We start from the raw sequence: 26,101 nt of genomic DNA on the forward strand, positions 1-26,101 counted from the left end.
AGGAGTGATAGCAGATTGCTTCAATTACAAGGAAAAGAGTGTGTGAAATTGATTGAAGGAGGAGAGTTAATATTTTATTCTATTTTCTTGTGGATATTTCCTATGGGAAAGTGCAAGACCAGTTCTGGAAAACACTGGAAGGAAGTCTTTGTTCCCCAGCTGAAGGGCTGAGTTGCCCTTCGTGAGTGCAGGAAGGAGGTGTCAGCAGTTTGGATTCTTTGACCACATAGGCCTGAGGCTCAGCATTTTGGGACAGCTGTTTTTGAGCACAGAGTCTGCCCAGGATCTCTTAGGGATCGCTACCAGCATCAGAAGATGCAGCAGGGCTTGGAGAGGAGCAGAAGGCAGAGTGAATGTGTGTGGCAAAGTGCAGTGAACTGAGCCATCCTTGGATGGGCAAGAAGGAATATTCCCTCCAGTGCTACCCACTGAGGAATCAAAGAAATGAAGAAAATCTCTCCTTGTCTTCTGTTCAGCTCTTAGTTCTGGTTTGTTGTACTTTCCACTCCTTTGTGATTACATCCATGTCTCAGTCAGGTATTGTTTTCTGCTTGACTTGGGAACATTCCCTAAAGCTGTTCTGAGTGCACAATAGTCTTGTTCTCTTTCTTAGTCCAGTTTTAGACTGAAATTTGGCAGATTACACAAGTGTGGAATGTTTACTGTCCTGTCTTACATCATCATTTATCCTGTATCATTTATTTTTCCTTTAACAGATTCTTAGCACTGTCAGTCTAATACGCATCAGGGGTTGAAATGTATTACCATAATGCAGTGCATTGTGGGTAAATCTATGCAAATTATTCTGTGGAAAGTCGTGCTAAATTATGTTCTTGGGGGAAAAAAAAGGCAGAAAAACAAAGGCTCTTTTTTTTTCCTTCCCTTTTTCTTAACTGTTTGTTCTGTGGATTTCTGAGCAGCTGCCAGAGGCACAGGTTTAAGTGAGTTGTTTGACATTCAGCACCACGTGCAGTGATGCTCCTCCCCACAGGACACTGCTGAAAGGATGGAGTTGAAAACTGCTCTGGGTTTTCTACATATCTCTGTGATGTTTAGTTTTAAAACATTAATAGCTTGTCAAAGGAAAAACCTGAGTGAATGTTGGAATAGCACAGTACAGAGGAATGTCTTGATGCTTTTTTTGTCTCTATTGTCTCCATCTCCTCATCTGTAGGAATATCAGGTTTTCTGAACTTAAAGAGCTTCAGACGCCTCTTGGAAGAGGCAGTTCTGATCATATGTAGTGTTGGGTTTATATCTTTGTATTCTTTGTTCTCTATTACCAAGGTCATTTTCTTGGGAAAATTTCCTCAGCTCCTCTGAAAGTCCATACGCTTTCCAAACTGAAGCAGTAATCCTCCTTTTGGATAGAACACTTGATTGTAGTAGAAATGATTGCAATGTCACAAACAGAGGATTATCACTTTCAGTAGACATCATAAAAGGACTCCTAAGAAAAAGGCAGCATGTTCTTATGCAAATTTTCTCAGGTAGTACATCTGCAAGATGAAAAAATCCTGAGAGCCTGTAATCTGGAGTCAGACTCTCCTCTGCTGATAAATGTTTGTCTGCTTTCCTGTGAATGGTCAGGAGATTTTTCAAAGACTCAGAAACCTGTAGTTTGTTTTTACAAGTCCTGTGTGATTCTCACCTGATGCTCTCTCCAGGTGAAACATTTGTCAGCTGCCCTCCATTTGCTTATTTCTGGTCTGCATCTCTGCAAAAGGCAGTGTAGACATGTCCATGGCAGAACAAGGGGCAACATGTGCTTTTGTGGGTGTCACATCAGTTACCCCACTTGAGAGAGCTGCCTCTCCTCACCATAGCTCTGTGTCTCTGGACTTGTCTCCCTGTCTTCATTCTGTTCCTCACAGTCTTCAAAGACTTTTTGTCTTTGTCTCTCCTAAAACATAGAGTGTGCAGGTATTAAACTGACCCTGTGCTGGTAGGATTATTGAAGGGAAAATACTGACAGGTGATTTGCAAGACTTTACATCCAGCTTCCAGTTCTGACCAATGTTCTCCTTGGTAAATGTGTCCAAATGTCTAAATTCATCTGCATGCTCCGGGTCAGCTCCTCATGGACAAGAACCACAAGTTCCTATCTCCTGTAATAAATTAGAAGCTTCCTTTTGGTCCTCATTTTTTTGCTTTCCTTTTAGTAATATTTTTTTTCCAATGAAATTTAAGGTATAATTATCCAGCATATATAACTTAATGGCTCTCAGTTTTCTTTGTGCCACTGGACATGTGGGCTCTAATGAAATGAACCTTTGGGCTCTGCAGGTCTGCAAACCCTTGTTAGTGGTAAATGGCAGCTCGTTCACCTGAAAGGACCTTCTTGATCTCTGATTTCTGACTGTGGATATCACATCCCTGGGACTCATTGCAGGATATCCGTCCTAACCCAGGCTCTGAATGAAATGATTAGTAGCTTGCCCTTGGGCTGTCTAGTGAAATCTCCTTCTGACCCAGCTTTCTCATGTATTCTGTAACTTTCTGTGGTGTTATTGTATTACATGTTCATTTTGTGAACCTATATTAAATCAGAGCAGACATCAGAGAGGGTCCTGCAGTATTTTTGCCTGAATTACCCTCAGTGTTATCAGCCATTCTTCAGGTGACTCATATAGAGTATTCAAAAGAAAGAAAGAAAAAAAAAGGTCCCATTTTCCCTGTTATTGTCCATTTCTCTGTTAAATGTGACAAGCAGCAAGAAGGGTCCTGTGTCAGAATGATTACACTGACATATGTAAGAGAACAGCCAGTGAGCTCCTTGCTTGTACTTCCATCCTCCCTCTTCAAAGGGAGCAGGCACCAGGCTGGGGGAAGCCCTCTCCTCTGCAGTGTCTCTTTCCTCTGATCTGAGCTGGGCAGAGAGGCTTTTTGTGCTTTCCCATGTGCCTTTGGCTTGGAAAATCAATGCCTCCTTTGTTGTTTTAGAAGTGCTAATACAATAATTGTAGAATCATAGTTGCTTCCTGTCACTGATGCTGAGATTGTAGGGATGGATAGGTGGGAAGGCTGGCTTTGATGGTGTTTGCTGAAGTTGACCAAAGAGAATTTGTGATATGGAAAAAAGAAATTAGCCTGGGGGAGCCATTTATAATTTAGGAAAAAAAGTCTCGGGTAGCTCTTGACATGTATCAGAATGAGGGGATGGATAGAGAAGGCATGAAAGGATACAGTAATGAAAACTGAAATGGGAGAGGAAGGTGCAGGGCTGTGGATTGGTCTGTGTCCTTACCTCTCACCTGTCAGGGTCTGTGTGAAGGCCTATTTAAAGTAAGTTTTTAAGGAGACTAACACACAGAGGGCCTCAGGATAATCTCTTCTGGACATGTGCATGCAATCATTCCACCATGGAAGCTGCCCTGTGCCATCTGATGTGCCCAGAAAAGCCACCCCCAGGTGGAAGCTCTGCTCTGAGGCCATTGGCAGAAGGATATGAGGGATTTTGTGGAGAGCAGGCTTAGACCTGGAAGAAAGAGGTAAGCTTCTATGCTTCAGGGTGTGATTTGGAAAGCAATAAGGGACTCCAAGGACTGGAACAATAAGAGTTTGTGTAGGCTGAGATTTGGATGCGTTCTGGAGCCACAGTTCCCTGGCAGAGCTTGCAGGCAGCCAGGATGGGAACAGAGCAGGATGCTGTGGGACCATGCTGGCTGCTTTGTACACAAATCAGTGCTTGCACATTGTGTGCTCTGTTATTTGATATTTGATTAAGGTTGTAACTCACAGAATTAGGTGAAGCCCAGTTTTTTTTTTCTTGTAGGAGTTGTAAGGAAATTAAGAAATTGAACTACTAAAAAGAAATCTTTAAAACTGGCCAGCAGACTTAGCAGTTGACTATCTAAAGCAGGTTCAACCAGGTAAATAATCATAATTATGATTTCTTATGTTTAAAACCTTATCTGATGTCATGAAAGAACCACCATTAACACAACCACAGGACCTGGACTAACACCAAGATAAGGAAACCAAATGATTGAGAGTATTAATAGAATGTATAGGGCCTTGATAATATGATTTTTATTTTTTTAAAGAAGCAAAGGAGCTAGAGGACAAATGAGAAATTAGTATATAAAGTTTCATTCATGGCTTTCATGGGTGAACCTAGGATAATTTTCATGCAGAATGGTATCAGTGGGCATCCCAGATGAGTCATGGCTAATAAAAGGAGATGCTCCCACAAAAGAAAAAAAAAATCAAGAAATTTTGGGAGTTATGGAGTGACAAATAAAAGGCTCTGTGTGTAGTGAAAGTTAAAAGGCTGGGAAAAGTGAGTAGGATAAGGCAACTCTGGGTTGGAAAGAAATGTAAGGTGAATCCATTTACCACTCTGTGAATTGGTGCTGGTCAGTATTTATAATTTGAATGACTGGAAGGCAAGGAGATAATAAGATAATAAGATCTGCTGCTAGCCACTGATGCAAATTATGCTGTGGGAAGAAGGGCTGAAAGATTGTGGGTACTAGAATGGAAGATGAAACATAGGCAGTGGCAGGGTACAGCATGTTTGAAGGAATAGTTTAAAGCATTCAGACACATGGCTGGGCTCTGAATTAGCTCTCACCATTCAGGAAAACATAAGTAGCTATTACAAAGACAGCTTGATAAAGATGTCTGTGCCATGTGCAGCAGTAGCAATAAAGAAAAAAAAAAAGTAAAATGCCTGTGTGTGTGAAGAAAGAGGGAGCCTTGGAAGATGTTCTGATACCCCTGTAGACCAGCGTGGTAACACCTCCTGTGGAGTACTGCGTGTGTTAAGGGTCATTTCTTTGTAAGAGACAAAGCAGTGATACACATGGGCTGGAGGGAACAGATGAAAGTGCTTAGTGGCCTGGAAGGCAGCTTCAGTCTGGGGAAAGCTTTGGGGGTCCTGGAGCTGCTGAATTACAAAGGGAAGGAATAAAGCTCAGCAGTGCAGAGTGCAGCAGCGTGCGGCACAAACAGCGAGCGCGGGCTGGGGGAGGCTCTGCAGGGCTGGGGATGCTTGGAGGCAGCACAGCAGGGAGCAGAACCCACCTCACAGGGCTCTCCTCTACCTGACATTGCTGCCAGGCCCAGACACAGTTGCAGTGGTTTATTAGACTTCAGGATGTCTAGTGTGGCAGCAGAGGGATGGAGATGACGTGGCGTGTCACGCTGGAGCAGCTGGGCTGTTGTCTGACTTGTGCTGTGGTGACTTTCACTAAATCTGTTCTAGTGCCCCAACCAATCTGTGTTGGTGCAAAAGTGAATGGTTCCATGGTCTCCTTTTGGATGGAGAATTAAAGCACACTAACCTTGCTGTGTCATTTTGGTCAATTTTCATCTGGGAAAGAATAGAATGCCCTACAGAAAACCATGTGGATAAACAACAAAGTGTTGTGTAATATAATAAAAATGTGCATTACCATTCCATGAAATTAAGATGCAACAATTGACTCTTTGTATAACACATAACTAACCTGGGGATCCCCACTGTGAATGGCATTATGAAGACAAATACCTTACTGAGATTTTTTTAAGTGGTTTTGACACTTTGAGTAGCATCTGCATTTACATTAGCCAGGATAAGTATCATAAATCATTTTTTCCAAGGCATGTGATGATCACCAGCCAGGATTAGAAAATTATTTTACACCCATGGTGAAATATGGCCAAACTGGGTAAATTCATAGCTGATGAAAAGGCTTGGGTGGGCCAAGAATCTGCTTACATTTCTCTACATCAGAATTATTTATAGAGGCAAACTTTTAAGTGGAGTAAGAGGGGAAGAAAAGTCACCCAGGGATTAGGCTGCCAATTTAGGACTTGAAAAATTTCAGCTTCTTGCTTTCCCGAACAGCTTTTAAAAGCTAATTCATTTGACACAGATTCTGAGACATAGCCCCACCTCACACTTAATCTCCAGATACCTCAGGCTATAACCTGTCTGTGACTTGTTCCATGCTCCACAGAGTTCAGACAGCCGGGAAAGGAACATATGTGAGAGGAGGTTGTGGTGAGACTACTGATGAATTTTCAAGGCATCATCAGATACCAGTTAGCCTGTTGGAAATACTGGGAGCATGGGGAAGAAAGGTGCTTTCTAGAACAAAGCACTTGATAGATTCCAAAACCTGGTAATTTCTGTATTTCCTTGTATTACCTCAGAATTTCTATGTGACTTGAACAGTCCTTAGTTCTGTTTCTTGGCAGCTTAAGTGTCCTGGAGCAGAATTTCTTTTTCTTTAGAACTTTAGAAATTAGCATGTTGGGGTGTTTTTTTTTTTGGTTTTTTTTTTTTTTTTTTTTATTTAAAATAATGGCATTGCCTACGGCTTTGGTTAGGTCTACAGTCAAAGTATTGCTCTCTGGACAGTCACAGCTTCATTGGGTGGTACAGGGAGGCTTCTCCTCCCCAAAACTGTCTGCAGTCATCAGAGAGGAACTTGAGGCACTCCTGATCCTGTCACTGTGAAACAATGCAGATTCCACTCAAGGGTGCAGTTCTGACCTGGCCTTCACTCAGCCTCTTCAGTTCTGTTTGAAAAGACATTGTGGGACAAGGAGAAAGATTGTTCAGTGTCTGCAGAGAGGGATAAGCTTAGTCCAGGTTCATCCAGGGCCTAAAATAGGTCCCTAGCTTGTCACAAGGAAATGAATGAGACAGAAAACCGATGTACTAGTCAATTTTATTGGAAAGCAAGAACTCTGCAAAGAATAGCATCTTTCTACATGGTTTGTCTGCATAGGTGGAAAACATCCTCATTTGTCATTCTCTTTTCTGTTCCTGACATGACCACCCGTCACAATTATGGCCCACATAAAAAAACAAACAAGAAACAAACCAAAACAAACCAGAAAAACAAAGAAACAGGTAATATAACACCCAAACAAACAAACAAAAAACCCTAAACCAAAAAAGTTATTGTGCTATTTCCTGTCCAACTACTATCTCAGTGTGTATGCAGTCTTTGAGGAGATGAGAAGTTAAATCCACTCCCGTCTCCATCCTGTGTAGCTTGTAAATTGTTGGCATAAAACATTAGTAGCAATGTTGCAGCAGAGTGGCCAAGAAAAAAGAGAGCTCAGGTGCAACACTAATAAAATTTGGCTCCTCCAACACATGATGAACTTGCCATATACTGAGTCATTCATGGGAGATGATAAAGGAAGGGACAAAGGATGCTGAGGAAGGAACAGAGGAGAAGAAATTTGGGCGGGAGAAAAGGGTGGAGGGAAATACTGTGAGGGAAAGGTGGAAAAGTGTGGAAATGTAAATGTCAGACAAATAGCTAGTCAGTGGAAAGAAGGAAAAAATATTTCCCCACAATAGAACTGGAGACTTCCTAACCTAAATAACTGTTTATTCTAGAGAAATTTGCAAGAAGTTCTGTTTGTTAAATCCCCAGCTTTTCTATGAGCAGTTTGTCCAGGACTCTTTCTCTCACAGAGTGGAAGGAGAAGGTATTTCATCTTCCCTTTCAGTCTGTGCCTTGAACAGTGTTGCCGGTGACATACATATCTTTTAATAGTAAAAGAGCCCATTTGAATGATTAAAACAATAATTACTTCTGTGCTGTTGAAGTTTGCTCAGGCAAAACACCGGCTGAGCTCAGCAGAAGTTTTGTGAGGAGCTTCAAAGCAAGTCAGGACTTTTCTCCTCACAGTGTGGGCAGAGTACCAGATGTAATGAGGACAGATGTGCAGAGCAAGGCACACTTTCCCAAAGGTGCCAAGGTGGTCAAGGTTGCCATTAGCTTTCTTCTTGTTATCGTTCCTCTGTATCAGCATCCATTGACCTCAACAACCCTTTCTTCTTTCTCATCCTTTTATCTCTCCCACCCTTTTATCTCCTGTCTCTAACTCCAGTCCCTCTCATCTTTCTAGAAATTCCTGCTAGCCTGTTTTATTTTTCTCCCTTGCATCTTCAGCCTTTTCCACTCACTTAATCCCCTTGATATGTTTTGGCCCAAATTCCCATCCCCTCCACTTCATCTGTTTTGCATACCATTCTTGCTGCTGAGGGATCTCTGGGCCATGAGAAAACCTGGGTTATTCCCTGCTGTCCTCGTTGTCCAAATAGCCAGGTCCCCAGCAGGTGTCTGTGTATTTTCATTTACTGGGGTTGAAAGTACAGTAACCTTCAGGGCTGTCTCAAGCAAAAATTAAGGCTGCAGACACCAGGCACCAAATGTTTCATTCAGCTCCCTAAGTTTGTCCTCTAGAGCTTCCAAATGGTTTTGATTAGTATTCCGAGGGAGAGCTCACTGATGGAATTAGTGAGAAACCAGACTGTCAATTTATTTATACCCGGCCTTAGGGCATAGCCATTGTGCATGTGTAAAGCTGTTGAGATGCAGGGAATATTCTGTAAGTGTGTGTGTGTGTGTGTGTTGACTGGAAGTGGGTTTGCAGGGGAATTGCAAGGACTGAACAGTGACCTAAAGCAGGAGAGGCCACTGATGTGGCTGTGCTGAATGTCAAAAATCCCTTTTAGGAAAAAATTGATCCCTCTGAAATTTTTTCTCTGCTTGTATTTATTAGTATCTCCCAGCTCTAATTTTACTGTAATTCTCATTACCCTTGTGGAGAAATCTCTAATTTAACTCCTGGAGTCTTTCCACCTCCTTCAACAATATCTGTGATACAAAACTATCACTGTCTTTGTCTCCGGGAATATTTAAAGCACATGAGTAATGAATAATAAAGTTTTTCCATTACATTGTCATTTAGCCTAGGAAGTATTTTGAGGGCAAGCTGAGAGATATTGGAAACATTTAGTTGTGGGTATTCATTTGATGCATCAGTGCCTAGCATGAATGAACTGGTTTTCCAACACAATTTGATCAATTTTGTTAGGAAAATTTGTATTGACAGTGTTGAGGTCAAATGATAAGTCTTTTATTCTTGTTCCCCTGTTTTGTATTACAGTGGAAAATAAATATACCTCACACTTGGGCTGTTATTAGGCATCACCTCCTCCCATTCTGTCTGTTACTGTATGAAAATGTGCAAAGGGTTTAAGAAAAGTTTTTCAGCTCCATTACTCTCTATAATGGCCAGGAAACAATTAACCTGTTATCCCTTAACATGATGTCTGCAGAAGATTATTGCATGACAGACCCCAAGGGACCAATTTGCATCATGCAGAGGAATGTGGTGCATCAAGCTGAAGCTGGTCCAGACTGGTACTTTGATGTAATGGAGAGCAAAACCTGTGTGGAGCTTTGAGCTGATCATTAAAGTAGGGTGGTTTAGTTAGTCTGAGGCTGGACTAATTAGGACTGATGAGCTTATCTGCAGTTTTCTGGTGCAGGGGTGCTGCTTCCTCCTTCAGAATTCGCCTGGATCCTTTTGGCTTGGGAGGCTTTGCACCACACTCCACTGGTCACACAGAAGTGACCAGAGGAGGGGACAGAGCTGTAAAGCCTTGTGCCAGAGAGGAAGATGGGGTCACTGAGAATCCAGGCTGGCAGGACACTGCAGGCGAGGTGCTGGCAGGCAGAGCAGCTTCCTCCTGTGCAGCTGTGACAAACAGACCGTGTACTGTCACTCGGTAACACCCAGACAGCTTCCCTGCCATGGAGCTGTGCTTCCTACCAGCTTCTCAACCAAACCAGACTGCATCATTTCTACCTTTCTTTCTTTTGTTTCTTATAGGACATTTTCAGAAGTCTGAGTTGTAAGCACAATCTCAACATTTTTGCAGCTGGCTGTGCCACTTGGCTACAAGGGAAATGCCTGGAGGTCAGGCTTCCCTTTCAGTAATGCAGGTGGGACTGATTATTGACCACTACACCAGGTCCTGGCATTGCTGGCAGATGCCATCAATAACATTAGTTCAACATGTCAGCTCTGTCCCCAGCTTCAGTTTAATGGCAGTCGTGCTCTGCACCTCCAGCTCCTTCCTTCCTCTGCTGAGGGAGGGAGAAAGGAGAGAGAAAATTTCCTGAGTTAAAATAAATAGATGTCCATGTTTGAAGAGAATAAAGTATGCTAACAGGCAATCCTCTGGCTGAGTTTCTAGCTGTTACTCCTGAGCTGTCTAATATCAAAGCAATATGGGTGCGTCATATAGCAGCTGACTTCAGTGCGTGAACAGTTACTGTCTTAGGCTTCTGAGGTGTGTTATAGTGTTAATATCATTATTATTGTTGTTTTGCTCATAGTTTCTTAAGGCCTTTCCATATCCTGAGCAAAGCTCTAGGGAGTCATAAAGCCACAGGCTGAGTTTCAGCTCAGGCACTGTTTGCATCTCCTTGATAGCTGTTTAGTATGTTGCCTTAATCTTGGAAGCAAGACCCTGAGATGCACCCCAGGGAAAGCCTCGAGATGTTCTTTGTGTTTTTTGCCCCTGAGAAAATAACTCTCTTGCTGTGGAAATGGCATCTTTTTTCTCTGAAATGTCACCACTTCTGCCTGCTGGTTGTAACTCTGTTGCACTACAATATCTTAAGTCTTTTAAAGTAAAATAATAAAACATTTAGGAATCTATTTAGAGCTGCTGAGCATTCTTATTGTTTTGTGTTAATGACCCTCAGTTCCCATAAACTTCTCCCTCCATTTTTGTTTTTCTTATAAATTATTGCTAAACTTTTTTGTACCCATATCTTGCTTGGCAAAGCTTGCAGTAGAGGTGAATAAGAGGAGAATAGAAGTGATAATAGACACTAACCCACTGTGATAAACATGCTTAAGAGACTGTTCAGAGAGCAAAAGTCAGTTTTCCTGGGGCCCTAGACCCTGCCTAGCACTGAGGCTGTTCCCTCAGATGGAATGTACTCTTCTGAGCAGGTCCTTCCTTGTCCAGCCACTCAGAACTTGTTTGAGTTCTGGATTATGTTCATCATAACTATAGATTCATTCCTTGCTCATAGGGCCTCAGAAAAGAAACTGAATTACAATTTCTTGTCCATAGCAAAATGTACTTGTGATCAGAGAGGGTGGTTTTTATGACAGATGATCTTTGCATATGCTGGACCTGCTAGAGAGAAGTTATGGTGGTGCTGTGCAAATAGTTTCTGTCCTCCAACAAAAATGCACTGAAAAACTCCTCAGGAGAGCTGCAGACATTTATGTGTGAAATCTCTTCTTTCTTCCATCCACCTGTGTGTTTTGGGCTGGGAAATAATCTTCCAGCTATACAGAGGTGCTCAGACTCCAGGATCCCAAAGCATTTTACAAAAATAACTTTACATAGAAAAAGAGCAGAGCTCTCTCCCCTGTCACGGATTACTGAACACATTATATTTTATAATATAAATTATAATATTTTCAGTACCCATGAGATGCTCCCTAACAAATATCTAGTGGAGAGTGATGTGCAGCTCACACCATGCTTAGGGCCAGGGATTATTCTGGACTTTTGAGAGTCGCTAAGGAAACAGCCTGGGAATGGAGCTGGAAGTCTCTCAGAAGCTTGGCTGCCGAGATGTTTTTACTGCAGAACCACACAGGGCTGTTATTGGCAGAGGCAGCAGCTGGTCCAGCCCCTGATGAATGATGAAGTCTCTAAGTGCCAAAGATGAGGGACTCTGCAGTTTTAGGTTCTTTCTGGTATATTTGAGCTTTGTTTGTCTCCTGCCCTGCTCTCACCAGAAGCATGAAACTGCCATCAATGGCACTGACTTACTCTGATGCAGGTCCTTGGTGAAAAACCAAACACAGACTATTCACAGCCAGCAAGGATCCACAGCTTGGAGAATTGCTCTCTTGAAAGATGAAGTTGATAATCCAAACCCTGTTTGTGCCACCATCTTTTAACAGGCTGAGAAATTCCTTAGAGGTGTTTGTTATTTTGCAATTACTTTGCAATTGATTTTCTTAAAAACAATTCATAACTTGTTAAAGATCTCTTCCTCTCTTCTCTCCCCTTGTCCAGTTCCCTTTTCTATCTTTGCCACTGCCTAATGTTTATAATCACAGGACTTATTTCTTTTTCCCCCATTACTTAGGTAGACAGCTTCTCTACAGAGTAAAAGAAAAGCTAGATGATTTGTAAAAGTGGATTTACAGTCAGATTCTCCTGGGGTCTAAGTCTAATTCTTACAACGACTTCTGAAAATCTGAGACATTTAAACTATTTGCCTCTGTTTCCCCTGCTGTAAAACAGAGGCTATTTTAGGATAGCTTCTGTAGACCATGTGCTGTTAATTAATTTCCAAATGATTCTGTAGGGGAAACTTCCATATGTAGGAATCTTGAAACCTTGTGCTTCTCTCCATCAGGGCCTGCAGCTGGGAACGCAGGAGCTGGAGGAGATGGGAAGCAAGTTTTGCCTTGGTTTGCTGATTCTGCACCTCAAATCCCTGCCCTGCAGCAAGGAGCTGATGGCTCAAGCAGCACTCCTGCTGGATCTGGAGGAGGAGATCACAGACAGGGCACAAAGGTCAGTGACTGTCATATCCAGAGGGCTCTGCTGTGGGAATGGAGTTGGTGGGGCATGTTTTGGATTTAGATCTGCAGAAATGAACTCTCCTTGTGGCTGAGGTTTGTATCTTAGAAGCTGCAGTGTACGGAGAGTAATTGGAATTCAGATGTAATTGACTCCCAAAGAAACTATGAAACAGTGGGTCCATGCCCTGCAGCCATCCATGTGGAGGAAAAAAAAGGTGAAAGAGAAGTACCTGTTTCTGTTTTCCAGTGATTTTCCATTTTCCTATCAAAACTGTTCACTGGCACATGGGGATGGTACTGCCCCAGAAAAATTCATCAGCAGGAAACATTTTCCTGCTCACTGTCACATGTGGTTCTGTCCAGCTCAGATCCTCCATGGACAGAATCTCTTGTAAGAAATTCATTATCTAAGTGCTGCACTGTAGGGAACAAGTATTGCAGATTATAAAAGGACATTGATAGCAAGATTTAGAAATTGTGGACCTCATACTGCAGATATATTCCTATAAATTCTTTTCCTCACTGCATGGAGTCCTTTAGTCATTTACAGCATAGATTTATGACTTTTTGATGGACAGAAAGAAGTTTTGATCCCGCTGGTTATTTAGGACATGTTTTTCCAAATTGCAAAATTAATTTACTTGTTTCCTATGTTCAGTGGGGGGTATTTAAGTGAGTTTGCTCCATTATAAATACAAGAGGAATTTGACCTGGAAAAGTGTCTGAGTATGAGACTATTCAGTTTGAATTTGAGATGCAGCAGAAATACATAATTTCTCTAGGCCGTCATCACTTGCTAGTGCTATGTGCATCACATATGTTTGCAAGAATGTTTTTCCAAGACACATGGAGAAAGAAGACTTAGTGATGTGACATGATTTGAAGCTCCCCGATGGCTTTGTCATCAAAGAGCTCTCTCAGCTTCATCAATGAACATCAAGTTTTTCAGTTGCAGAAATACCCCTGTAATTTATAGCAGACTTCCAGTCTCTCCCCTGCAGGAACATTTACCCAACATTAGCACCACCTGTTCCTCATGCCAAAACCCATTCTTGCAAGCTTGTTCACAGTTTTAAATGATTATGAGGGATGATCTAAAATGAGGGATAAATGTAGAGACATTCCTTTGGATTAGCTGTGCTCATTTGTAGTGTGAACACATAAATGAAGCAGTTAAGGTGCGTGATGAACACCATCCATGTTGTGGACAGCCATCCAAAAAACCATTGCTCTGTCATTAGAGAGAGCTGCTGCAGCCTGGCTAGGTGGATGGTTTTGGGATAAAAATCAAACTTTTGAACTGGAGCTAGAAGGGCATTGGCATGAAAATAATGTAGAGGAAGAAAATCATTAAACCCTGACTTCTCTCAAACATTGACAAAAAGCCATCTGGTCACAGTGAGCATTTCTCTGATCTTTGTAGCCTTCTGTTACTTTTTCCTTTAGCTGACTTTATATTAATGGGAATTCATTCTACTTATCCATTATCTATTTACTGTGTGGTAGTTGATCAGTACAGAAGGAAGATCTCTAGTGACAAATATTTTTAAAGAAGTTAACAAAAAATAAAAGTTCTCTTACTTTGTAAAACTCCCACGTGTCCTCAGCAGCTGAAAGCAAAGTCTTCTACCTCTTCAAGTTTGCCCAGCAGTAGTGAGCACCTCTGTGGCATCCAGGAATGAATGTCATTGCTAACAGGCAACTGATAGGTAGCTGATAATTTTCACTTCACTGGGTGTAATTGCACCCAGTGATTTTGTGGAATTTTACTAGCTTGGATGTAATTTGTTACCATTTGCAGACCAGATAATCAGCTGAGTTGATGATCTCACCCAGAGATGTCACATTGCAGGAGCTGGTTGCAAAAGGCTGTGTGAAGGGAGATGCAGGGACCAAAGTGTTTGCTAGCATATTCTCTTTAAGAATAAATAATTCATGGAAAATGATTGTGCAGCATATTGATTCTGATTCAGAAAATTAATACTTTCCTCCCGTGTTTCTCTGAGCCTAGCCAAGAGAATTCCATGGTTTGGTTTTAGTGGGAATATTGGAACCAGTGGAAGAACGCAGAATACAGAGGACTCACTGATACAGACAGGAGGGCAACTATTTCTACATCCCTCTCTCTACTCAGAGGTTTTGAAAAAAATAAATAAAATATTCTTTATCAAAAGGTTTCTCTGGAGGAAGCTGAGGGGTGACACTCAGTCTAATATTAATCTGTAAATATTATGTCTAATCTAGTTCTGTGAGGTAGCACCAAAACCTTGCAGCTTTACTGCTGGTATATCACGACATCAATGGAAATTATACTCTGCTGTTTTCTAGGATAGACCCACCTCTGTGGGTTTGAGTGAAGTGTTTGCAATTTAAAATTAGCTCTGTTTTCCTGTGTGCTTACCAGAAAAAGGCACAGTACCCTTGCATGCTTTCTATACTTTGCCTCAGAAAGTGTGAGTAGATGTGAATAAAAATACCCACATTTCTGTGTACCTTTGCCAAAGCAAAATCAGATTTGGAGATCCTTCAGGTGTAACACAGGAAAAGTTCTGGGTGGTCACTTGGTGAATTTTTTTTCTTAAATGCTTTTAAATAGTGAACAGCAGTGTGTTTTGAACAGCTTACAAGCTATCCCTGTTCCAGAAGTCTGCAGTGTCCTGGTCCCAGGAAATGATATGCATGACAGATATTTAAGTGGGAGGCAATAGCTTTTACTGTAGCTAATGCTTTCTGGCAAAGGAAAATGTGTCCCAAAGACTGTCCTGCTGATGAATCTAGAAAGAGATACAAATATGGGTGAGGCTTTCCATAGCAGTATTCACCAATATCAAAAGAAAAGATTAGTATTGTTCAGCCTGGATGAAAACACGAGCTTTTCTTAGTTGTTATGGTTTTGTTTTGTGGAAATCAAGCTGAAATTAAGCTGTGAGCAGTGTGATGTATCACACAGTGCTGAAGTTAAATACATCTATCTCAATCTAATGTGTGTTCTGTGTACGAGTTTTTGAGTGCCCATCTCTGTAATACTCTGGGTGACAGGTCAAGCTGTGGAACAAGAAGTTAATCCAGCACTGGATAAAGCTGACTCCCAGATGAAATGTCTCATTGCAAAGGTACAGAGATCAAAAGCTGTGGAGCCAGAGATCTCCTCTGTTTTGAAATCCCTGCAGTTCATGTCCTGCATTTGTCTCTCTTTGCCCTGGTGTCTGCTGTGCGTGGCATTGACTTGGCATCTCAGCATCTCCCTCCGACAGCAAACATTTTCACCTGTCAAGGTTCATAACTGTTTGTGTCCTTTAATTTTCCTCTTCAGGCTCTCTGTGCTCTGGGTGTGCTGCAGCCTTATTCTCTCACCACTGCTGTGAGGGGATAAAGGAGCAGGCTGGACCCTGCTTCCCTGGAACAAACTATTTGCTGTGCACTTTATAGAGCTCTGTCAGAGCCAGTGGTCAGTAAATTGGAGGCAGGTAATAGCTGTCAGGGAAGTGCCTGCTCTGATGGAGGCATCCTGTGAGAATGGGGATTTCTCACACCGTTGTGCTCAGCGTGCTGTCTCTAATGAGTCAAAGAAAGGTGGAAGAAGCCTTTAGCAGAACTAACTAAACATGGTTTGGTGCACAGAAAAGAATTTCTTCCCGTCCCCCCTTCACAGTCTGTCTTTCCCCTACATTGTCAACTGCAAAAGGAATTATTCACAAGCGTGAGTGGGGCCACACTTGGAATAAGTTCTCAGCAAAAGCAGTGCTACCTCTGAGAATAACCAAGAGGGGCTGAACTTCCACCAGTGGGGCTGAGTGGCTAATGGGACAGTAGAGTATTTCCCCTAAACACATGATGTTCCACGATACCATGAAGTTGGTCTAACAGCTCTGTGTCTGTTTTCAACACGTGGCAGCTGTCTCAGGAACATGCCAAAAATGGAGAAAATACAAGATGCAGCACAGAAGATGCATTAGAGCTACAAAGTGTGATGATGAGGAAGAAAGGTTAAATTGCTCCAGGCATTAGTTGGTCTTTTAATTAATAACCTGTGCTTCTGGGACACATATTGACTCATATTCAGGCACCCTCAGGTTACACAAGACCTCTGTAGGTACTTAGTTGTTGTGGCTTTTCTTTTCACTAATGATATTTCCACCAGCACTGAATAGGTTTGGTCTTATGGACCACTCTGACAAGATCAAAGGCCAAATATGTGGAGAATTTTTTGAGCTTTGCAATCATTTTCAACAAACAAAGCCTTGTGTCAGGTGCTCATACAAGCAATTTATTCTGCTCTTTCTCAAACTTGGCCTCATAAGACAGTATTGCCTTGCCCTAGAAAGAATTGCTGATGTTTCCAGCATCCCACCATGCCTTACACTCAATTCTGGCATTCAGAACCTCTCTGTGGGGAAAGTGAAATGTAGCTTGTACTTTGGACATCATGTTTTTTTAATAATAGTTTTCATGCTTCATTTCCTATAAAAATAATTAAGTTTTAAGTCACTGCTGTCCAGGTAGCTTCACATTTGTCATGACCACAAGGAGGATGGGAAGTGACTGTTCACATAAAGCAGGTTGGAGAGAAACAAGGAGTGATCTCCTCCCTCTCCAGTATCCTCCCCTTTTTCCTTGTGGTTTAAACTGATGGCACATTCCTTAATTTTCTTTTTTTCCCTGCCTTCCAGGTTGTGCTAGGAAATGTTTTGCATACACTGCAGCAATTGCAGCCATTTTCATGAGACATCTCAGGTTTTGAGACAGACTTTTGTGAAGTCATTTTCTGCTGACTCAGACATTATTTATCTCCTGTGTTTCTTCATCATTTCTTACCTTTCTTGAGCACAGCCAAATCTCTTTCCACCCCAGATGGTAAATATTTGATGGTAAATAGCTCTGCTATTAATCAAAACCAGAAGGCTTAATCATTTCTCTGTTTCTTTGTGCAGATGTAACCTCTTCATCTTCCATACAGTGAGCAGAGTTAGAATGGCCACTGTACGGATGGCAAAGCCAGAATTGACAAGAGGGATATGCAGATCATTTGGAAATGTGTGTGCTGTTCTTCTATGCCACATTGATGCACCATCATGATCCTGGGTAGTATTGAACTGTTGAATCTCCCATCTTTTCACTAAAATGCACCTGCTCCTGATTATAGCTGTGCAAGCAATTTCACTCATCTTTTAAACTGTGTGGCCAAAAGGTGATTCAGATCAAATGAAAGTGATTTTGTGGAAATGAAGCAAACAAAAAAGTTCAAACAACAAGAAATGCAGCTGGAGCAAAGCATGCTCACATCATTTGAGGCATCCTTAGTGCATCTTCGAATAGCAGAAATGTGGTTATACCTATATGCAGTAATGGAAAATGGTTCCTCTGCCTGGTGGGATGGGTCTTCCTATTCTTACACGTGAATGTGTGTGTCGTTGTTTTGATTATACATACTGAAACAAATTGCAGCTGAAAGGTTTAGGTGCAAGACAGAACTTCACCCTGCACAGCATCCCATCCCTCCCAGCCTGGATGTAGCAGCAGTCTCAGTGTCCAGTTCTGAGGCAGGCTGGACAGCTGGACTCTGGGGAGCCCTCTGACATATGGCTGAAGATGAAAGTGCTCTTTCATCACTTAGAGAATCTAACCACAGCAGGAATTATTTGACCAGGTTTGATTCAGGTTTTTATTTGACTGGAGTTCCATTTTTCTGTAAGTAAAGATTTGGTGCATTTTTAACCTTGATCATCTGTAGACATTAAATACCTTGTGGCAGCTTTCAGAAGAGGAGGGTGTTTATTGATTTGATTTTTTCGCTTAGTCACAAATTTTATGGCTGGTAAAGGAATCTGAAATTTCTACTATTATATGAGCATCTCTGGATGAGGTATTTCTGTATTTGGATGCTGGAGAGAAAAGTGCTGTGGGAATGCATTTACCTAAGTAAGCCACACCACTTTGTCACTTTGGTGGAGAGCATGGGGCAAAAGGGGTTTCTATAAAGTATTTCATAAAACACTTGTGAGAGCACAGTCTAACATTAATTCAGTATGACAGGTGTGAGAGTGGCTGAAGCTGGGCTTTGGCTTCAGAGCAGTCTTATGTTACTGTAACCATTTCGGATCAGCTCAGGAAATGCTTTAACTCCTGACTGTTTTATAACACTCCCCAGCAATCTTTTACACTGATGTTGCAAAAGAGTGGTACCTCCTTGCACCCCCAGGGTCTGACCTAAAGAATTGCTGCCTCTGCTCTTGAGAGGAAAAAAACCTTCAGATTTCAAGTTGAATCTATTACAGATTTTAGATTATATTGTTTTATAGGCCTCGATAATCTTGTTTTCAAAATAAAAATGTGAACCTTCTTCTGTTCACCCCTTCATCCCTCTTATCCTGCTCTCTTCTGTGCCTCTCCTTTGTTATTGTGAGAATACAAGCCCAGAGAATTCTTTGGAGGCTCAGCCAAGCAATGCAGCCTATAATGAATATATTTGGTATTCAGAAGGCTTTCATGTAGCTGTTCACAGGTGAGCCACTGAAATTCAGCAACTTTTCATTAACACTTTCTAGAGCTGTCCCTATTTTCCTCCTATTGATTTTTATTATTATTCTAAAATGCCTTGCAAGCTGCTCAGCTTCTGTTGACTGCTATCAAATGCCAGCTCCAGCTATGCCAGGCTGGGTATAAGTATTCATGCTCATTTCAGAGGTAATTAATTTATCTTTTTTTAGCTAACAATAGCAATTTGAATAGATGCAGAAAGAAAGGAGAGGAAAAGAGCAAATGGGAAGAGATCATAGGAGGAACTTCAAACATGCACAGAAGCACTGCTTGCTATTGTATCTGTCTGAGGTTATTCAAATTACCATACTCACACAGATCTGACTGGACTACAGATAATGAACTTGTATATACCCAGCAGAACAAATGGGCTCTGCAGTGCCCTTTCTGTGAGGCATATTGCCATGGTGCTGTCTGGCATTAGACATTTTGGTATTGATTAGGAGCATCTGTATTTCTGTGCTGCAGTCTTTCTCCCTTAAGATCTAACTTGAAATATGAAAGCCACTGGGGCCCTATGCTGAGATAGAAAAATAAAGCAGAGGGCTATCAGGGGTTTCAGAAGTTCCCATTTGTGGAGTGCTCCCCAAAGCATTGTGAGGGGTGCACTCTTTTCTCTGAGGTGGCCTTTCTACAGACCAGGACACTGCTGACACCAGAATAGAATAGATGTTTGGTTCTTTACCTAAAAGGATGCAAAGGGTAATGGGAGGATCAGTTCTGTTTAGACTATTGATCATTTGGAATGCAGGCAGAGGTGGGATTTCAGATTGAACGTGTCACAGGTCTAGTGCTGAAGAGGCAGGTTCAGAGCACTATATATAGCCTTGTACAGACTATATCTATACTGCAGCAGCAACTGAACACCAGTTGCATTAGATTTAGAGCTCTGGCACAAGATCAGGAGGAGAAAACTTTTGTCAGTGCAACTCTGCTGGTGATTCCTGTCCTTTGTTTCAGCTGTTTGACATTATTCAGAGGAATAAATGCACAAGGCATAACTGTAGTGGGAGTCCTTGTGTCTTCGTGTGGGGAGGGAACCATAGATAAACACTAAGGTTGTTTCAAGGATCTTGGTTATTTAGTGTTTCCTTGTGGAACTTTTCCAAATGGTGTTCCCAGAGTCCCAAAATAACTTGAGATTTGTGGAAACCAGGGAACAGTTGGATTTTTCATACCAGTACATGCTACTTTCAGGCAGCCAAGCAATGGAAGGAGTGAGTAGGATGGTAGTTAGATGAAATGCATTTCCAACCTTTAGAAATAAGCACATTTTTTTGGATGTTTTGTGTTTTTCCTATCTTCATTGCAATTGTCATTTCAGTTGACCTCCACTTAATCTGTCCACAGCTCCCACCAGAGCTTTTTGAAGAACACAGTCATGCAGGTGAAAATTAGACTGGCTGAGGATCAAAATAGACTTTTCTATCCCATGTTGGAGAGCTAATCACGTGGCATAAAACACAGGAAGAAGAGACTTAGATCTGGATTACCTGGATCAAAGGCTTCACCATGTGGCATTCTCACCCCTTGAATCCAGCACAGTGGCTCAGATGTCCAAGTATCACAGAACTTAGAGGCAAACCAGAATGAATGCCAGTGCTCTGTGAGTTTCTATAGAGCAGAATATCTCCCCACCCACCAGCAGCATCAGAGGCTCCAGTCCTGCAGAGCAGGAGGTGGTGCTGAGAGTAGCAGTGCATATATTGCCAGTGTCTGAAGTAGGTTTTGCTGTCGTGAGTGAAATACAGGGCTAGAAGGAGCTGAATCCCCTGTAAAACCACCAGTGGGATCCAGTTTTTCACCAGAAGTTTGTACCTGTATAAATTATTCAGACAATAAGAGCTAAGGAGTCCCAAATGGATTTGATTTAACAACCCTCTTAGTCTCATTGTGTCCCCATTGCTGCCTCCTTTCTCTGCAAAGAGAAAACAAGAGCAGAGATTTCTGCTTTCGAGGTAAATGCCGTGTTGCAAGTCCTTTTGGTCTGGTGCCCAGCCTGCAAATGAGAGTCTGACCAGGTCTCCTCTGCTGTGGTGACAACGTACAGCTGCTATCTAGGAGCATACCAAAAACTTAGCAAGACAAATAAGAGACTAAATGGTTAAGGGGATAGAGAAGGCAGAGAAATTTATAATTAAAGCTGTCAAGTTGCAGTAAAAGGAGCACATAGCCTGGAAGGAAAGCGGGTGGGCGAGCAAAGTGTCATATTTGCAGGTGAAAGTTGGCACTTGAACAGCATTTTAAAGCACTCCAAAGCCACCTCCACTGACACCTCAGCTGCATTGTATATTCTGTCAGAGGCTGGCTGTATTGTGGCTGTGACTCACACACAGACCCTGCCTCTTGCTGCCTCACTAGATCCTGTACAGAGAGACAGGCAGGGGTATTGTGTGAGACAGGAGATAAATATGTGCAGGTTGTTGTTCCAGCACACACGTGCACCAGAGTGGATGAGTGCTTATGCACAGAGGTACAGACGTGAAAACCAATCCCTCCAGCCCCTGATAATTCATTGTATTCTCTCAGAAAACATATGGATTTATTAGGATGTGTATGCTTAATGTAATGTTGGTAAAAAGAACTTACGAGAATTAGGCTGGAGTTGAGAATAGAAGGATGTGAGGGGGAAGATGAACGTGAAATTAATACTTTTTTTATTTTTTGGCTGCAGAGCAAAAATGTACTCAAGTTTAACATCCCAGATCCTATTCTTATGAATGTAGGGAAAATTCTCTTTCAAGTACAGGAATTCTCTTTCAGTACTGGTGGAGCCCCATCTGTCTCTGGCCATGGTCGCATTTAGCAATTTAGCCCAGTTGAAGGGATCTTCTTCACCAGTCCAGGACAGAGCACCACCACTTTCCTACTGATGTCACAGTGCAATGTCAGAGGTGTGGGGCTGATTCCAGGCTGGAACAGTGCAGATGGACCTGTGATGTGCTGGAAGGGCTCATGGGGGTGGGGATAGTGAGGAAGGAAGCCAAGATTCACCAGCAGAACTCTATGGAAAATTGTGGCTTTGCTAGAATTGGATTGGGATACAAATGGATACAAAAATGGCCAAAACAAATGGAAAACCACACCTGTTTCTCGTGAACTTTCCTTTCTAAAGGAAAGATTGTCACTTCCTGCTGCTCTTGTGTCTCTGGGAAGATGCTGAGGGTGTAGGCTGCTGCTGCTTGGACCATGAGTGCTAAAGGAAGTAGGCGAGGGCTGCTGTCAGAGCAGCAAGGAGAGACAGACTCAGAACAGTGTAAGAGTAAAGGAAAAACATCCCCTTTGTCTCTGTTTAGGGGTGTTTTTCTCTGTTTCCTCCCCCTGGGCCATTTCCCATTCCTATTTCTATTTGTTCTTATTAAAACTTGTTTTTAACTGGAGGAAAATTTAAATTTCTGGAAGGTCAGATTTCATTTTTAAAGTAACAATAGCATACTTTCTGGTTAGACTTTCAAATATACCCCATACCATTTAAAAATACTTAATCAGCAGCTTTATCTATGGCCCATTATTCACCATTTAATCTATAATGTCTTCTTTTTAAGCGTTAACAGTTACTTACTACCTCTAAATCCCTATTTAAACATGAATTTGAGGATTTGGACTTGTAAGGGAGAATAAGCAATAAAAGCAGCTGAATGCCTGAACAAGATTCTGCTATCAGGCCAGTATGATCAGAAATTAGGAATAACTTGAAGAATAGAAAGCATCTGTTCTCTATTTCCTTGTCTAATCTGTTTGTTCTGTCTAGCCTACCCAACATGTTTTTACATCACACTCTGTACTTGAGAATTATTTTCTGTAGATGCCATTTTATAGTACCCTCCAAAAAGCACCAGCATCTCGTTAAAAGATAAAAGTCCCGTGCAATTCAAAGAGAAAGCAAATACCCATTCCAAGTAATAATGCTGTGCCTCATCTTCCATTGAACTGCAGGGGGCAGCCAAGAATTTGGGTAAAGTGTTGCTACCCGGATTTATCTCGTCAGGCTTTTCCTGGAATTAATACTTATTTTTTGTTCTAGTGCACAACTTGTGTTTTCATCTATGAGAAAGTGAATCATGAGAGAGGATGTGCTGTAGTACTTTAGTACAGTCAAGTGTCCTTCCTGACAGTGCTCAGCACTGGAGATTTCAGAGGGATGCAACCACTTGCCATAGTGGGCAACTGCAGAATGTCCCTATCCCCTGGGGGAATGGTTTTCTATCTTCAGACAGTGTTTTATTTATACCTGGGAACACGAGAATTTGTAACATTTCTGAGTAATTATAGTAACAATAATTCTATCTAATGAAATGTTCCAGTGCTCTCATTTTCTGTGTAACTTACTAGTGCTTTTTGAATCTTGCATTGCTCCTCGCTGCACCCTGCTATCTTGTGAGTTTTATAGATTGGCTGCATGTTGTGAGGAAAGAAAATATTTCCTTTCATCTGCTGCTCTTTCACCTTTGCAAATGCATCTTTATCCTCCACTGTAACAGAATAATTGAGAGTGCCTAAATTGCCAGGCATTTTGTAAACAACTATCACCTCCCTTCTCATGCATCTAGTCATGAAAGAGGAGAATTTTTTTAAATCTTATGCCTCTAACTACTTTTATCACCTACTTTGGACCCTGCTTATTTATATGATATATTTGAAATATAGGAAACCAAGAAATCAGAATGGGTTTTCTAGGGAAAGTGTGGCATATTTTAAAGTAAGTTTTGTAGTATTTTTTGTGTTGTCTGTGGCCTTGCAATTGAGGTTTATTATTTTCAAGAAGGGTGGTGTTTTTCTGGATTAATCAGCTCTATCCTCATTTGGTTGATGGAAAAATCCTTTTACCTTTAAGCAGTTTTCTTGGATGATTACTGGCCACAAATGGGGTTGGTGAAGGACTCCAGTCTCTCTCATGTGCATGCCCATAAAAACTGATGCCTCTTTTTAGACCTTTTAGATTTCAGTGTCTGTCCTGAAGAAAGTGCTTATTCTTACCTAAATATCCCAGAAAGGACTGAGCAGAAAATAAAGAAACAAATGGATGAGGATGTGATGCTGGTAGTTTGTGAGAGGTACAGAACAGAGAGAAAAAGATGGACAGTCCCTGTCAGAGGTGGATTTGGAAGGGTAAGGGCAGGACAAGACTTAAGCCCTCTCCCTGCCTTCCCTTCAGCTCATGGGAGTGATTCTCAATATTACAGAACCTAATTTCAGGAACTCAGGATTAAAAAAAGGGTTGAGTGGAAATATAAATAATGGATTAGGCTGAAAAATTGGTTTAGGCACTTTGACAATGTCTCTGAGGTGTCTTTGCCCCTTTCAAGGAGAAACAGATTGGAGACATGAGATGCAGAAACATGGCTTTTGTTCACTTTTCTCCCTCACGTTTTAAAATCATATCCAAACTCTTTTTGTGCAAATGTGCTGCTCATGATCAAAGACTTATCTCGGAGCAGAGAAAGTCCCTGGAGAGCAAGGCCTGAAGGCTAAGCCTGCAGTGCAGCTGGCTGTATCCCAGGCTGTTTGGGAAATCCAGTCATGCATGACCCAGCATCTGCTGATCCAGTGCGGAGGAGCAGTGTACCCCAGGTCCTTCCCTGACTTTTGGTCCTCTCTCCCTTTGCCAGCCCAGCTCCCTCTGGAGGCCATGGTGCATCAGGAGTTTGCCCTCACCATTTTCAAGTTGTCTGTAAGGCTCTTCTGTAACACAGCATCTACTAATTTCCTGAATTTTCTCAGGAATTGCATACTCTGGTGTAGAAGCTGGGATTTATCTGGGAAGGGATAATGGACAGGAACAGTTGAGCTCCTTGCCCTTTTCAGTGTATTTTCCCTCATGTCTTGTTTCTGGCATTTCCATCCACTCACAGAGTGACTCTAATAGCAACCAGCTTTGGGGGAAGAAGCAACAGAAAGATGTTCAGAGAAACTTCAGAGCTGGTGCCCTGCAGGTATGACAGGAGCAGCCATGGAAGCAGCATACCTGTTTGCACAGAGATCTCTCCTGCCTTGTGATGCCTTCCTGCCTTTACTGCCACCCCTGTGGGACACTGGAGTCGTGTGCCAAGAAGGCTGCTGTTAACACAGCTCAAACACCTCACAGAGAGCAGTGCCCTTGATCTGTCATTAAAAATGTCCTTGACACACTGTGGCATCAGGAGGAAGGCTTGTGATGCTAATTGCTGGCAGCACTGTTCTACCATGGATGTCACACAGAAAACCCTAGTACATTTTGTTTTAATTTCGGGAGAGGGAGGCTGGCTTGGTTTTGCTACTTCTTTTTTCAGATTTTTCTTTTTTTTTTTTTTTTTAAGAGTTTCCCCAAAGGGCATATGACAGCTGTGAGGGTAGGCCTGTGATCCCAGGAAGGTGACCTTTCCATCCCTGTAGTTTCTGGTGGGCTATTTTATTATTTTGTTTTGGGATTTTTGTTGTTTAGTTTGGGGGGGTATAGCCGCAGAATGATGTTCCTGTGCACTCTGCAGCCTGGTAGGACTGTCCTCTCAGTTAGATTAGATTTAGGGTTTTCAACTACTTCACAGCCTTTATACCTCCTGAGTGTTCAGCCTACCTCCATCTTCTCTATGGTAATAGCAAAAGCTGGAGAGTTTCCCTTGTTTGCACCTTGCTTTTTCTAGAACTTACCCATGCTCTGTAATGATTAAGAAAATTAAGACATGGGGACATATGCCCTTGTTTAGTCCCTGATGATGGGTCAAAAGTGGAAATTAATAAGACAGGAAATTTGTTTCTACTCTGCAGTCAGTAAAGGAAATTCACTGGAACCAAATTAATCATGAAACAGGCACAAAGAAGAGAACAGATTATCAGGGAATTAACTCATTAATTAGATTCATACCAAAATTCAGAAAAGGGTTTTCTTCAAGATAACCACCGACTTCAAAGTTCAGCAAGAGTTGGTCTTGGAGTACAGAAAATTTTATATCAAAACTCTGGCAAGGTTTTATTTTAGCCCAGCATTTGGCTGGTTATAATGGTTTATCAGAAAAGCTGCAGGAAGGCATTCAGCAGCTGGCATCATCTAACCACAAAGTGTGAGGACAGAAGCTATTATCAGCCGTTCACATCACTAAACTCTGGTTCCTGGTGTTAACAGCAGTGTGGGAGCCCTCTCTGTTATGGCACCTTGCTAAATTTAGAGCTTGATTGCAAATCCTCCAGTCAATAGCAGCTGCTTGCTGGTGAGTTTTTT

General features: G+C 41.9%; 1 protein-coding gene across 1 annotated transcript in view; it reads left to right on the top strand.

Annotated features, from left to right (window-relative positions):
* Positions 1 to 26,101, top strand: part of AGBL1 (AGBL carboxypeptidase 1) — a 266,761-nt gene that overhangs the window by 168,690 nt on the left and 71,970 nt on the right. Inside the window, exon 22 of the mRNA XM_041469320.1 lies at positions 12,201 to 12,361. Within this exon, the coding sequence (XP_041325254.1) occupies positions 12,201 to 12,361 (161 nt within the window). The remainder of the gene's footprint in view (positions 1 to 12,200; positions 12,362 to 26,101) is intronic.

The sequence above is a fragment of the Pyrgilauda ruficollis genome, unplaced genomic scaffold, assembly GCF_017590135.1.
Source record: "Pyrgilauda ruficollis isolate IOZ18807 unplaced genomic scaffold, ASM1759013v1 scaffold23, whole genome shotgun sequence".
NCBI lineage: Eukaryota > Metazoa > Chordata > Aves > Passeriformes > Passeridae > Pyrgilauda > Pyrgilauda ruficollis.